We start from the raw sequence: 15,923 nt of genomic DNA, 5'->3' as shown, positions 1-15,923 counted from the left end.
TCTTTCTCTTGCTGGCCTTTATCATGTAGCTTCCAACACTGGATATGACAGTTCAGTAAAATAACTAAAGAAGCCCGAGCAATCGTTTAGGAATGCTGGAGGAGGCTATAAAGTTAATCTGCAAATCTGGGATTTGTTGAGGGAAAGAAAAGATGAATAAGGAGATCTGCTCTGGGCAGCTAATAAAATTAGTCATAAGATATCAATTCTTTCTCAAGGCTTCTGCCAACAATTCCTGCAAGTTCACAGGGTCCGCTTTCTTATTCAATTTATTCCCAAGAGAATATGATAAGGGACACTTATAAGGACATGAGAAAACTACAGCTGCTTTAAAATTTTCTTAAGTCCTTGGCCAGTCATAGTTATATGATTTCATGGTTCCTTTCTCCTGAGAGGCCTTTCCCTATCTGTTCAGAATAAACAAAGATGTTGTGAAGGAACAAACAACGTGTTATCTTCTCCAGTTCACCCTTCCCTAGGAATTCTGGTGTCTACTCTTCCTCCCAAAGCCTCCGCCTCTGCCCGAGGGGAATGAGAAAGTTCTCCCCACTGCGCTCTTTAGTGACACCGAGGACAAGTAATTTTTTATAAATAAGCTTTTGAACGGCAGTCTTAGTCTAGAACTCATTGTAACCGACACGTTAATCAATGACCTTAGCTCTTGAGCATTAGTCGGAAGAAGACTATTTTAAAGGACAGCAAAGAAAAGAACTGGAGAAATCGTATGTTAGAGCTGACCGCACTGGCCCGGTATCTGGATCTAAGCACAGTGCCCCGCGTCGAGGATGCTGCTCCCATCCTGGTGTGTGCGCTCAGGAAGGAAACACACAACCAGCACGGTTTATGTTGACAGCCAATCGCCCTCATCTGTGATGTTCCTCTGACGTCCACGCCCCACGCTTTCCAAGTATGAAAGAAGCACTGCCTTTCGTTGTTTTCCTTTCAAGGAGGCGTAAATGCAAGTCACCCATTCCTCCCTCCGCCCCTGGGAGATCTCAGGATAAGTGAACGGCCCGACGCCACGGGGCACTCACGCAAGCATTCGCTGGCACTCTCGGCAGTCGCCCTCCTCCACGGCCGGTCGTTGAAGAAGGGGAGACACTTTTCACAGTCGACCCCGTAGGTGTTATGCTTGCAGTCACACACCAGCTTGTTATGCTCATTCTTCACACACTCACTTGCGTGTCCGTTACACTTACACCTGGGGAGAGAAGAGACACTCAGAAACAGGACACAGCTTGAAAGCCCCAGAAATGGATGCTGAAAAAGGATGGACACGGGGAACCAAAAACAACCTCTGAATATGCTTGAGATCACCATTCAAAACTGGAAACTGAGGCACGGAGAAGCTTAGGTAAGGGCTGTTTGAGTTTTCAGGTATGAGGAAAAATTCAACAGGAGAAAAAGAAAAAAAGGTGACTTTATTTAACAGGGGATGGGGCATTAACCAGACGCGAGAAGAAAGTCCCTAACAATATCGGAGGACGTCTGTAGCATCAACTTCCTGAAGTCAAATGTGTGGGCCAAGAGGCAGCCAAGTGCACTGCTTAAGAAGAGCATGGATTCTGCAGCCAGGCTAGGCTGCTGGGTTTCGAGCCCCGCCCTGTGATTTGCCTGAAAAACAGGGAAGATGATAATGTCTGTTTCATAGGGTTCCTGGGAGGATCAAGAAGTTGCTTTATTCATATGCCTAGGGTTGTGTAGGCACATCACAAGTCAATAATTATGTCAGCAATTATCTGCCATAATGATTTTAAAGTATTCTGATCTGAGGGCAGCAAGGCACATTAGATACCTCATGACCAGATGGATCTCTCTCTGGTGGCCTGGTATTCCCACAGGTTGCTTGGGGTAAGAATCCTTGCAGGATCCCCCAGATGCAGGTTAAAACCATAAACTAAGAACTCGTGAAATCCCCATGAACACGAACACACGCTCTGGTGCGCTGAGTTTCCCTCACTTGCTTCCTTGAAGATAGCCATCAGTTCCATAGCTTCTACTACCACTTAAAAATACACCCAAACATTTCTGGAACATCTACAGCATAACCAGATGAGTCACAAATTTATATCTCCAGCTCTCATGTTTCTCCCCAACTCCTTGACTGCTGCACAAATTTAGTCGTCCTCCGTGACCTACAACTTTACATGTCTACATCCAAACTCATCGTCTTCCCAATTAACTCATCTTCTTTATTTACTCTGTTAATGGTACCACGATGCTCCTGATCACTAAACCTTACAATCATCATGACTAAATCCTGACAATTCTTTCTTCACAATAAAATGCACCTAAATGTTCCCTTCCATTCTATTGTCACCACCCTAATGTCAGGTGTTTGTCAGCTATCACCTAGCTCACACAGCGTCGTAATAAGAATGGAAATTCTCTCGAGCATACTCTGCTCATAACTCATACATACATGCTCACAACTCATCTTCCTGATCTCACAGCCCTACTGCAAAAAAAAGAATGACATGATTTCTCATTGGTGACAGTTTCCATCAGCTTTCACTGAGCATCAACCCCTCCCCAGGAACACTGCATGCAAAAAAAAAAAAAGTTTCTGCTCTTGAGACCTCATAGTTTAACAGGGGAGGTAAGTCCAAGATTCTTGCCTGCTGTGTAAAGTCTCTGGCTACCAGTCAATCTCTCTGGTTTACAACTCTACAAATTCACATAAGAGATTTTCCTTAAGCCAAGTAGGCTTATACACTGCCAACTCTAAACTTTTTTCATGACCTGCCCATCCTTCTGTACCAACCCAGATATCCTTCCCACTCATCCTAATCCTACCTGTTCTTCAAGACCCAGCTCAGAGCCCATCTGCTTCTCTAGCCTGACAGTTCTGCAGCATTCTCTGGCATATGGTATCTTTTTATCTAAAACATGGGGCTATACCAGTATTTACTTTTTCACATATTCATACATTGGCCAGATGTATTGCTCATTAAGAAATGGACTGCTCATTCCTATACAGGAATGTTGTGTAGGATCCTAGAAGGTCCAGTTCTCATCCGTAGGTGCATGTCAGCCCTACACTTCCTCCGGAGCTTCATAGTTCCTATCTATTATAGAGCTTTGCACTTATATTCTCAATAAGAATTCACGAAGGGGACTGATTTGACAAGGTTTTAGAAAACCTACCTACTTACTTTGTTTTCACGATAATGAGAAGGTCTAACAACATTATTAATGCAGTTGTAAACAGTTGCTGCATTCACTTCTAAACCAAAGCTCGAATCCCTTTCAAAGTGGTTAATAGTTTACTTACCTACCACCTACGGAAAAATCAGAGATGGCGTAATAATAGGACTTGAGAACTTTGGGGTCATTAAACACCTCGTCTCCGAAGGTGTTTAGGCGATTGAGAGTCACTCGGATGTCCGTGGCTGTTACCCACTCCTGTGAGAAAACAAAAACAGGAAAAACAGCTAGTGGGACTGAAGATAAGAGACATAAATGGGACAACAGTGAATGTATCATTTAACTTATGTCCTCTTCTAGCATTAACTCAATTGTAATACTCAATGGTTCCTTTAATTTCTTGATATTTTTCTCCTTGACTCTTCCCTTCTTTGTTCGAAGTTGCTACTTCACCACTCAGAGTCCCCCAAAGCAGGAATAATACTAGTTTCTTCACAGGCCATTGAGAGGCTTAAATGAAATATACTTCTAAATGCCTGGCATACACTGGATACTCAATACACATGTCCCTTCTCTCCACCCTGTATCCGCACCCCAAATCCAATCAGATATTAGCACGGAGCTCATATGACACCACGCTTGTACAAGACATGCTGGTCATTGTTGTCTCCTCCTGCCCACTTGGCACCACCTATCGCTCCCTCCATAGCCAATCCACTCCGATAGGTCTGGGAGAGACATCCAAGTAGAAGCACTACATCATTACACTGCCCTCAACCAATCAGAGTCAGTCTTTGCCTTGACCCTCTCCACAATTTCACTTCTCTGCGAGGCCTTCCTGGGCCACCCTACCTAAAACTGTTACCACCCCTGAACGCCCGATTTCCTTTCCCTATTTTATTTATATTGTCTGTTTCTGACACCATCATCACCAAACTGTAAGCAGGAATTTTTTGTTTTGTTCACTGCCATTCCCCTAGCATAGGAGGTGCTCACATGGCATTTGCTGAGCAAATGAACAAATGGGAAGAAACTACAGCTGATCGACTTGGTAGGCGTACCATAACAGCCAAGGGTAAGAATGAAGGTTGTACAGTTTTCCCCTAGATTTTGTGAAATCAAAGCCCTTGTAATAAATGCCCTTTCACTGAGCTAATGCTAGTCAGGTGTTTACATCTGCGACAGACTGTTATACAAACGATGCCAACCCATTGTCACTGCCGGTGTCCCCACCCTGCGGAGCCCCTTTCCACATGGATTCTGGGCTTGGGCATGTGATTTGCTTTAGCTGAGGGGACATCAGCAAATGTGACATGAGCAGAGGCGTGATAAGTACTTATCACTGGGACTTGCCCTCCTGGAATAATTCCATCATCACATGAAAAAGCCCAGACTGGCCTCCTTGAGGATGCAAGACCACAGGGAGAGAGAAACCCAGCTCCCAGCTCACCTGCCGGCGAGTGAGCCCAGGACAATACAGAATTAATGAGAAATAATAAATCATGGTTGTTTAAACAAAGACACCATCTCCATTTCAAGTCCTCTCCCGGGACTGCACTACAATCACCTACGGAGACATAACGAGACCCAACGAGTGAGTGCAGGGCTGTGGGCGAGACTGGGAGGCACGCCCCTGATTAAGAACCACTGCTTCAGCCATGCCAAACACCTGGCAGATAGAACAACACAGAGAACTCAGAAAAGCTCATCTCCACCAAGCCTCCAAGTATAATTAGAAAGGAAAGAGATGATGATTTCACCGCATCCAAACTTGGAACTCCAATAACAACTCCCACTCATGGCCACAATGTTAGGAATCCTTTAGTCGTCTGTAATGTAAATAGCTAAACATATCTGTGTTTAATGCTTATTATATTTTATACAGCCTTCACCTTTATCACGGCTCTCCTGAATAAAAGTTTTTCAAGGGCTGAATCTAAGCACCCCTTATATTTCCCTCATAGTGGGAACCTTCAAAAGAACAGACAGACCCTGGAGCAACACTTTCTGGGTTTTGAATCCCAGTTCAGCCACTTAAAACTGTTTGGGGCAAGTTATTTTATCCTTTCTGGGCCTCTGATTCCTCATCTGTAAAATGGAAATAATCAAAGCATCTACAATATAGAGTCATCCTGAGGGTTGAGTTAATATATCTAAAGGGCTTAGAACAATGCGTGTCACACTGTGGCACATTGTAGTAAGTGCTGTAATAAATGCTAATCATCATCCTAAATCAATGCATGCTTGATCATATTCATATACAAGGAAACCAAGAAGTGCCTCCCTCCTGGCAGGGAGATAGCTTCTGGAGGGCGGCACAGGGGGTGATGAGGAAAGGGTGCTTGGCCTCTCCTCACTGTCCAATCAGCTGAAGCTTAAACCCCCTTGGCAGCCAGATCTCAGAGCCAGAGCGCTTACATCTAGAGACACATAGTTAATGTCTCTGCATAATGATGCCAACTGACCAAATCCACCGCAGACGCTTACAGCATTTTTTCCACATTAAGTCTCGTGAGTTCCTGTGGAACAAGAGCAGCAATCATCAGGATTCCTATAGCTGGCGAAACGGCCTCAAGACGGCTGACCAGGCCTCCAGTTAGCGAAGGTGCCAGAAAACCAGTCACAACATTATGCCACTGCCTTTTCCTACTGGCTATCCTGTTGCCTCTCCAGGACAGTCAAACACAATAATTTGTGTGGGAAGAAACAAAGCTAGCAGATGTCTGCGAGGTCAGCTTGAAGAGTCTGTGTAGATCCCTCCTCCCCTAGGCAGGCAGTCTCCTGCTTTTTCATCTATCAAAGTCAGCTAGTCTTCCTGCCATTGACTTTGAGCACCTCTTACCGCCAATGCGAGAAACGCTTTTCTGAAGGACTCTGCAAACATATTCATTGCTCACTACACCCTCAGAGCTTTCCAAAATCAAGACGTATAATGTCGCAGTCAGCAGCTTACAGAAATACAATGGAAAGGAAGAACTGGACTCACAGAGAAATATAGTCTCATCTTTTGCGACTGTCCAAAACCATACAGCCAAATTAAAGGAGGAGTCCTGAACATCATAAATCCCAGAGAGAAAGAATGAGAAGACACAAAAGCATAAAGCCCCCCCCCCAACACTGAGAAATCACAATAGCTTTTCATGACACGAGCACAGCTTTTGCAAACCCACATCCAGTATTTCTTGTCTCAGTCAATTACTACAGCCTGCCCCCATTTAGATGTTAGCTTCAGCCACAGGACAGAAGTGCCTCCAATTCTGTGTTAATGTGCTGGGTATATATGACAAGAGGCTCGCCAGTCTCTCCAAGATCAAACAGCCAGAACATAAGAAAAGTTCACAGAAATCTAAGCAATACATAAAGATTCCATATGATGGTGCATAAGGAATGATGTACACAGCATTTATGAGAAAAATTCTTTCTATTGCTAAATAGGGGAAAGTTTCTATGACGATGCTTGAGCATGATACGAGGGGTACCTAAGTTTATATCCTGGCACAAACACCAGTGCTATAGACGATGAGGAGTTTTCATGATTGGCAACAGTGCCAGACAAGCCCAATCAGAATTCCCTGGCACAATAATGAAGGAAGGCGGCATTCACAACTATCCCGCTTCAGTTGTTGCCTCTTGCTAATAAAATATCTCCTACTTTGTCCAATCAAAGAAGAGGTAAGAAAGGATGCAAGAGAACCGGATCGATAAGTTCAAATACCCTCTTCTCAAGGTCAGAAGCAAAATGTTTCCACTTCAAGTGCAAACACTAGAGTTAAAATGGTCCAACTGCAAAAAAATTTGTAAAGTTTAGATATCCCAGGACACACTTGCAAGTGCATGAGAACGTAAGAACAAACATCAACCGTGGGTAGGGTGGGGTGGGGACAGGAACAAAACTGCTTTCCCTCGCTTAGTGAAGAGTCCACAGGAGAGCAGAAGGAAGGCCAGCTGTCTGTCTTGCTGGAGGACCACAGGCCCCATCACCACAATCTTCCCGCATCCCGTACGTACGTGGGAGAACCGCCTGGCTCCACGCCACCCTCCGGATGCCTACCTGCAGCACAGGGCTATTGTCAAAGTTGTAGGCACTGGGTCTCCCCTCCAGGGTGGAGAAGGCCACGTTGCCCCCGGTGAGCGGGGAAATGTCACTGAACTCGTCGGTGCACAAGGCCTGCTGCTCATCCTCTCCAGTCCTGATGAAGCCGCGGTTTATCTTGAAGTAGGTGTTCTCGCAGGAGCCGCTGTAGTACTGGTAGGGAACCCAGGGCCCGTCTTCCCGCGTGCGCTTGTAAATGGCGAAGCTCTCTGGCCGGCTGGTGTGGAACCTGAGGCGCACGTACGTGATGTCAAAAGATTTTCCTACGGGACAAACACATTGAAGTTCATATGTCATGTGTGAAGCAAAAAAAGCCCCCCTGTTCCCAGTCTGCTTTAGAACTTGACAGAAAAAGAGTATACCAACCACCCTGTGCATACTAGACTAAGAAGGCTCCAGAACATACAACACATCGGCTGTGTCCGACAGGCTGGTCTACATACACCGTTCCGGAGCACGTTTTCCCACACAAATGACAAGTTATAGTTGGTTCATAGGTTAGCTCATGAAAGCCTATTTATGACGTAGGTCGTTGAAATTTCGTTTGCCATAAAAATTGTAGCATATGTTAGTACTGTACTTACACTATTAAAAATAAAATGGGGGGAAAAGTACATTTATTCTTAATGCTGAGGTTTCGGCAAAAGCTTAACTGAGAGATAGAAAAAAATTTTTTTTGAAAGTGGGTATTCTGGGCACTTTCAAAATGTTTAAAAACTCATTCCTTGTTAACGATAATATTATCTCTTCATGCAGGAAGAGTACCCTGGGCACTGATTGTGATGCTACTTGTCAACCAGATTAAGAAAGAGAAATCTGATACGGGGAGGACAGTGGTTGAGATAGGAGGCAGGGCATAGAGTAGGAAAGAAGGCAAAAATTCCTCCAGTGGCTGAATAAACAGAAAGAGAAAAGGAGAAAGGTGGCTTAAAGAAGTTGTGTTTGAACATGTTCAAAAGAGAACAGGTGAGAGGTGAGCTCTGGTCAGGGAAGGGCAGCGAAGGGAGAAGTCAGTGGACCGTCATCCCTCCGGAAGAAGAATCCCTGGATCAGCTCCCTTCAGCTGCCAATCTGACAGCAGGGTATCTTGGTCGCCAGCCAGCGTGCCTTCGGGTGGGTAGAAGGGGTCATGTGCAACTGTTCATTCATTCAGAAATTGGGTCTGACACTATCTTTTCTTTGCTGCTTCTATGACAGAGTGAAGATCACAGTTCGGTCAACAAGTATTTGTTGGGCACAATGACAAGCTCAGGTCTCTGCTGTACACTTTGGGGGACAGGATGTATTAGGGGTCCTTGCACTCAAGGAGCTGCTAGTCTTTTCTCCCCAAGTGAATTAACTGCACAGGAAGAACCATCTTAATCCTCCCCTACACGCTCAGAAGTGCTGAGGGCAGACTTCAACCATTTCTCACTTCCTTGAACCCACTCATCCCCAGGGGGACGATGCTCATGTGTGGCCTGGCATCTCCAGCTCTCTCTCTAGCTATCTGAGTCCATCTCCTGCACTCCTCAATGCAAGACAGCACCTCTGCCTCCAGGCAGGAGGCCTGCTGCAGTCCTGGTACAGATCTGAGACTCAGTGGGTGAGTTCAATTGGGAAAGGAGGTGGCAGGGGGAGGGGGCAGGAAGTAAGAGCAACAAGTCCATAGAAGCCATGTGTGCAGGCTCTGTTCTTCACTCCAGTCTATCTATAATAAAATTGATGTGATGAGCCGTATCAGATTGTGTTTCTCAACTGGTCCTGATCTTAAAAGAGAGGTTTAATTAACTGCCCCCCATCTACACAAAACACACACACATACATATGACCTTGAACACAAGGACGCGTGGCATGATGGAAAGAACACAGGACTGGGCACTGTGAGTCCTGAGTTCAGGTCCTGCCTCCTTCAATGACCAGCTGTGTGATTTCTGCTCTCGCATTTTCCCCTCTAGAAATGAGGATGATAATCCCTGAGGCACCTGCTCCCAAGGGCTGTTGCAAGGTCAAACTAAGACCTTGTATATATTTGACTCATTGTAAAACTCTATACAAATATAAGGTATTATTACAACAGGGTTTAGGAGAAAATTCCTGAACTAGGACCCTGGGTATGTTCACACATAAGGGCCTGATTATTCCAGGGACTACCTGGTACAGCCTGGATCTTCTATCTACAATGCAATTCAACATTTTGCCTCAACACGGGTCATGCAAATACAGTTTACAACCCTCCTGTTAAAAGAATGCAAATTTAACTTCTCTTTACTATGTAAAAAATGTCGAGACATCACCTTTGCATGAGGGTGAGGCTATAATGCAGTATCTAGGACATTCCAGCGACTATCTAAGACATTCCAGAATGGGAAAACCACTTAGGAGTAGGTGGCTCAGGATGTTCAAAGGCTGACTCGCTAATCTCTAGATTACAGATGACCCTTACTTTTCTACTCTCTCTGTCTACATTTATGATATCGCAACCTCATTTTTCTTTAGCAACCCAACCTGCAGAAGATTGGATCAAAGGAGAGAAGGCAAAACAGATCAGGGTGCTTTTGAGTTCCATACCAACGTTAGTACCACAAAGCCACACCCCAAAAGAAACAGGCCTATGTGCTCATTCTCACTGCTGACACACCTAGAAAGCAATCTTGCTAGCATTAAGCCTGGAGGCAACCCAGCATGCGGGCGCTGGCCTTCCCTCACCCAGCCTTTTACAGAGCTGCTTTTCTCATCCTAACCTACAGCCACGGTTGGAAGAGGAAAGGCTGATGGGGCGATCTGTGGAGGAGGCACACAGTCCACACCACAAGACAGCCACATGGACTGACTGCTCATGGAGTTGCAGTCCGTCCGGCAGTCACTACAGAACATTGTGCTTCCATGTGAGAAGGGCTATGACAGGGAGTGCATAATGTTTTGGGAGCATGGAGGGAAGTCACCTAATCTATATTTGCGAAGTTTTCCAAAGAAGGTGACATCTAAATCCAAGAGCTGAGGAATGCAGAGGAACTGGCTAAGCAAACAGGGCTCAGTTGTCCAGGCAGATAAAAGAGCATGTGGGAAAGCCCAGAGGACAGAGAAGTAATCACTGGAGGAATCAGAGTTGAATAGTATGGCTGGAACTGGAGAGAGTAGCTGGATATGAGCTAACAAGGAGGTAGAATATGCTGGCCAGAAGTCATGCTAAAGAGCAACTTCAGTTTAAGGACAATGGCAAGTCATTGGAAGATTTGTCAGGAAATGCATGATTTGGTTTAATTTTTAGATCACTGGCCACTGTGGAAGGGACAGGACTAAAGGTGAAGAAAATAGTGAAGATGATGTAGCAGTAATATCAGAGTGATGACAGTGGCTGAACTAAGAGGAGGGACAACTGCTGAAAAGAAATGAATGGATGCAAGTGAGATGTAAGAAGCAGACATCAATAGTAACTTGGTCATTGATGGAGGGTGACGGGGAACAGGAGCCACTTCTGAAAGCCTCCTCTACATTTACCCTGTTGACATTCTGTTTCACTGTCAAATCTTTTATTCATTTCCTAAAGCTGGGAGACAAGAATGTGACTAGTGGTGGTGGAAGGATTGCCTCCATGTAGGAGGAACCCTGCATCCCTGCTTGCTATCTGGATGCAAATGCAAATGACTTTGTAGGTTTTATGGGATGGACATTGAAAGAATTCTAACTGATGACTTTTTATTTCTGTGCAGTGAAAATCAAGGGTGTCAGCTAAGAGGCTGGGGAATGTTGGTGGGGACTATGTGAGGAGTGTAGAAACTTCCTAAGAGCCAATGTAGAATCTAGCAAAGAGATGACTGGAGAAAAAAAAGGCTTGCTGGGCAGAGACTAGACTGCGGAAGAGGAAGGAGGTCATGACTTTGTATGGACATCTTTGTGCAGGTGTGATTTTCTACACAGGTGCAATGGAAGGACAGTAAGATAAGGAGACTAAAGTTACTTCAAGAAATCTGGACTCTCTTCTGAATAAATACAGAAGCAAATATGGAGTGAAGAGTCAAAGCTTAGCTGTCTGTGCTATCCAGGATTACCTGCAACCATGAATAAGGAAGAACTGGGAAAGTAAGGAGCTACTTTTTATTCCATTAAATATTCCAATTCAGAACATCAGAAGTGCGTGTCTGAAAAGTGTCCCAGCAACTACACAACTAGGACATCTTCCACCCCTCACCTCATGTTCATACAACTGAGACCCATCATGTTCTCTCTCTCTTTCTCACCATACTTCCCTACACTTTGTCCTACTCCTTTGACAGTAGACAAAGTACAATGATCTAGTTAATCGGGAGATGAGCAGAAAATAGGACCAGGTCTCCTGATTTCCAGTCCAGCGACAGCTACCGTACTATCGTCACACTGAAAGGGTGTCCAAGGAGACAGTCTGACTTGAAGGTGAAGACTCCAAGCACACAATTCAGAAAATCAGAAGTGCGTGTCTGAAAAGTGTCCCAGCAACTACTCAACGAGGACATCTTCCATCCCTCACCTCATGTTCATGCCCATTAAGACTAACCATGAATATACACACCCTCAAGAAAATATTTAGCTTCTGCATGTTCTCCTGCCTCCCCCCTCTCTCTGCCACATTCCTCCCATAAACAAAAAGCCTCAAGTGCAGATGTTTAGAATGAAGCACACAAAATTAACTAATACTTCCTGCTCTGAATCCTACACTTCAAGCTGGCGAGGGAATGAGAGAAGGGGAGGGGGCCGCCTGAACAACGAGAATCGGCCTTTGTTCACACGGGGGCCAAGCCAAAGAATTCCGCTTAAGCCTCCTACGTGGTGAAGTATTTCTAATCGCTGAGCAGGGGAGAAACCCTTCCTGTCTCAGAGCTGGAGTCAAGCACTGACTTCTGGCGAACATAAACGCCTCTCTGTTATGTGCAGCTCAGAAGAATTCCACTGAGTTCCTTGTACAACAGCCTTCTTCACAATGAAGTAATGAGCGACAATGGCCATACAGAATTCTGCAAAACTTCAAAATGCCCTTCAGTGGCCTGAATTAGACCAAGAAAACGAGTTCATTCTGAAGTCTCCAATTAGGAGTCACTGATTCACTATTGTACTTCTGGGCGAACTCCTCAGAAGCATAAAATGACTGTTTTCCTTGCAGTCAGACTTGATCTTCTGAGTCTTAAAACTTTAATCAGGTTGTAGCACGTAAAGTCCACGAGAGATGATAGAGGTTTAGGCTGCTAAACGAGATCCCCCAAACAGTTAACACAAACAGTAGTCACCAAAAGCAACTATTTGAAAATGTTTTCCATTTTGTGAGTGGTGTAACTGCTGGCTGAAACAAGAGTTCCCAGGACAACATGCACAGCTGCGTTCCAGCTGTTATCGCTCCACCTCGGCAGGCAGATTGTCCAAATACGGCCTCGCCAATCAAGATGACCCAGGGCCAAGTGAATGCTGAGTGTGGGATCCTCAAGTGGACAAGGATGGGTGAGCAGGAAGAGGGCTGATGAGCACATGCAGAATGCGATCTGGGTTCGTGGAGTCGTTCCAACTGCCAGGAAACTCAGTCCTGATTGCCTGTTAACCGGCTAGTTACTACTGCCCAAAACTCATCTTCAAAACAGGTTCTTTTTAAAAACTTATTATCCCAGTCCTTTCCCTTAAATTTCAGTGCCCCTTTGTCATGGCCTCTCTGTCAATCGGCTTGATGCCAACAGTACGAGGGCACAATCCCATAGGAGGTACATCTAAATCAGCACTACTTATACCGAGGACAAGTAACCTTTATAGCTCGGTATAAAATAGTCATTTTTAATGGAATTTATTAAAATAAATGCAATGGAATTTACGATTTGAGAAAGCTTCAATGGTTCACATTTCCCGAGTACATGCAATACGCACTTCCTGTCACACGTGTCACTGCCATGACAGAAAGACATGCTAAGATGAGTAGTGCTGGAATATGGAGTTTCAGTTCCAAGCTGCCACCGGAGATATAACAGAGCAGGTAGGTAAAAGAGAAGTGATGCCAACCATTTGACCCTTGTTTAAACCCAACAAAATTCTACACCATTGGCTATTTATAAAAATTGTTGTATGGCCGTGACAAGGGGACTTAGGGGAAAAGAAACATTTTGAAATACATTGGCATGCCTTGGGGAAGATAATCTCTTAGGAAAGCAAGGTGTTTCCAAAAAGCACCAAATTTAAAGTGTAAGCCAAACAAGACAGTTCTACCTTCATCTCCCAAAACTACCAGTTGGCGCCATTGTTGAATAAGACCATGGCACTAACCTAGCGTAGCAATCTTCCAAACGTAAACTCTTTCTGCTTGCATTGCCCAACTGCGAGATCCAAAAATGCCATATACCCTTCAGCAAATGGAAAGGTCAAAACTGATTTGGTTTAACACACATCAAATATGAGATCATCAGACAGCTGTTATGTGAACAGAGAGAATTAGAATTCTTCACTGAACGCCAGAACATCAAACACTCTTGAAGAGTAATTTCAAATAGGTGCATAGCACTGTTAGATGCTACAGATATTTGCTATTATCATAACATAAATTCATCCTAATTTGTTTGTCTTTGTCATTTTATTTGAAACCTCCACCAGAAGAGACAAGATTCCCAAGTGAAATTCCAAGACAAGAATTGGGCATATGCCCTCTTAACCCAAACCTCCTGCTTACAAGACTCAATACCAGCCCTAATTCAGGCTAGTAGGTCACAAGCATGCCTGAAATCCTTGAGCTGAGCTAAAGGAATGAAGCCAGCATTTACTCCCACTCACCCCAGCTGAGGCAAAAAATCCATTCTGCAGAACAACAGAGTTCTAACTACAGGGGACTGACTGACAAGTGCGATTTAATGGAGTCACCTAAAGAAAGCAAAGAAGTTAATTATAATACTAAGGAAATAAAATATAGAAATAGAAAGGCAATGAAATATAAGCTGCATAAATAAAACCCATATTTTAAAAATGTAAAATTGTTTAGCTATGAAAAGAAAAAAGACCACACAAGTATATGGGAAGTTATGTCTTCTGTGATATCCATGTACTATTAAGAACTGTACATACTTTCACCCATAATAGAGGAATGAAGAATGTAAAAGAATAGTGAGAAAATCTGATTGGGGGGAAAAGATTCTTATATATAATGAGAGATTCTATATGTAATGGTGCAATAATAGACTAAAGTAAACCCTAATAACACTTCACCACCACCACCCCACACACATAAGGCCACAGAGAGTTGAACAATGGTGTTCTTTTATTTATTAAACTATTTGCTAAGTGAATTTAAGCTGAAGTCCACCAAGACAATCTATTTAGAATACACCATTCTTCATTTTGCTAGAATGCCTTTACTCTCATTAATTTAATTCCTAATAAACTTGGCCCCTTATTTCCCTAAATCATATACTTCTTTTTTCCTAAAAAAAATAACTACAAATACCATAAAATATCTTAAATACTAAAATGTCTTTCTCAGTTTTCACAACTGCTTAACTTCTGACCACAGCCACCCATTAGATCAAGCACGATTAATAGCCATAACTGGTCTTGATAATTCCACGTCCACTTTTTTTCCCATTCATTCAACAAATATTTATTGAGCACATACTATTTCACCATTCTACGCACTAGGGCTATGGAAGAGAATCATAGAGCCCAACACTGTAGGGCAGTGATGGCGAACCTATGACACGCGTGTCAGAGGTGACAGGCGAACTCATTTTTTTTTTGTTGATTTTTCTTTGTTAAATGGCATTTAAATATATAAAATAAACATCAAAAATATAAATCTTTGTTTTACTATGGTTGTAAAGATAAAAAAATTTCTATATGTGACACAGCACCAGAGTTAAGTTAGGGTTTTTCAAAATGCTGACACGCCGAGCTCAAAAGGTTCGCCATCACTGCCGTAGGGTACAGTGGGGAGTGGAGGTGGGTAAAGGATAGATAAAAAGCAAAAATAAAAATAAAAATGTTGTATGTCAGGTGATAAATGATGTGGCGAAGAACAAAGTAGGGATAGAAAACATGGGGGAGGAATGCCATTTAATACAGCATCATCAGGGATAACTTGAGATGGACAAGGACATTCGTGGAGAACTCGGGAGAAGGGAAACACATTGGGGGGGGGGGGGGGGAGAACATTCCCGAAAGGACAAAGGCAAATACCATGAGGCAGGAGCATCTTGGCAAGTTCCAGGGAAGGTGACAAGCCCACGGGGGCTGGAATAAGAGTGAAAAAGAAGGAATGTACAGGGGATAAGGTCAAGAAGCTGAGGGGAGGAGGGCCTGCCCATCATGTAGGCCTTATAGGCCACTGTAAGACTGGCTTCTACTGTTTTGTTTTGTTTTGGCTTCTACTCTGAATGAGTTGAAAACCCACCGGAGGATTTTATACAAGGGCGAAACATGATCTGACTAGTATTTTAAAAGGATCGCTCTGGCTGCTTTATTGACAAAAGACTACAGAGGAGGCTGTAGGGACAAGAAGGCTGGTCAGGGTTCTTTTGCAATCATCCGGGCAGGAGGTAAGGGTAGTTTGGTCCAGGGCAGAACCAGTGAGCAGTGAACAGATTCCAGCCATATTTGGAGGGTAAAGTGGACCTGATTTACTGATGGACTGGAAGCCAGGTGCAAGCTGTTCCATAAGCAACTAGAAAGAAGAAGCCGTTGTTTTCTGAGATCATGAAGAACATGGGAG

General features: G+C 44.0%; 1 protein-coding gene across 1 annotated transcript in view; it reads right to left on the bottom strand.

Moving 5' to 3' along the window:
• The window catches only part of LAMC1 (laminin subunit gamma 1), a 106,235-nt gene that overhangs the window by 33,805 nt on the left and 56,507 nt on the right, over positions 1 to 15,923 (bottom strand). Inside the window, exons 3-5 of the mRNA XM_006089015.2 lie at positions 7,199 to 7,503; positions 3,275 to 3,405; positions 1,035 to 1,201 (exon numbers count right to left, since the gene is read on the bottom strand). Coding sequence (XP_006089077.1) covers positions 1,035 to 1,201; positions 3,275 to 3,405; positions 7,199 to 7,503 — 603 coding nt within the window. The remainder of the gene's footprint in view (positions 1 to 1,034; positions 1,202 to 3,274; positions 3,406 to 7,198; positions 7,504 to 15,923) is intronic.

This window comes from Myotis lucifugus, unplaced genomic scaffold (assembly GCF_000147115.1).
Source record: "Myotis lucifugus unplaced genomic scaffold, Myoluc2.0 scaffold_54, whole genome shotgun sequence".
NCBI classification, from domain to species: domain Eukaryota; kingdom Metazoa; phylum Chordata; class Mammalia; order Chiroptera; family Vespertilionidae; genus Myotis; species Myotis lucifugus.
Note: the sequence above shows the minus strand (reverse complement) of the source record. Positions and strands in the feature narration are given on the sequence as shown.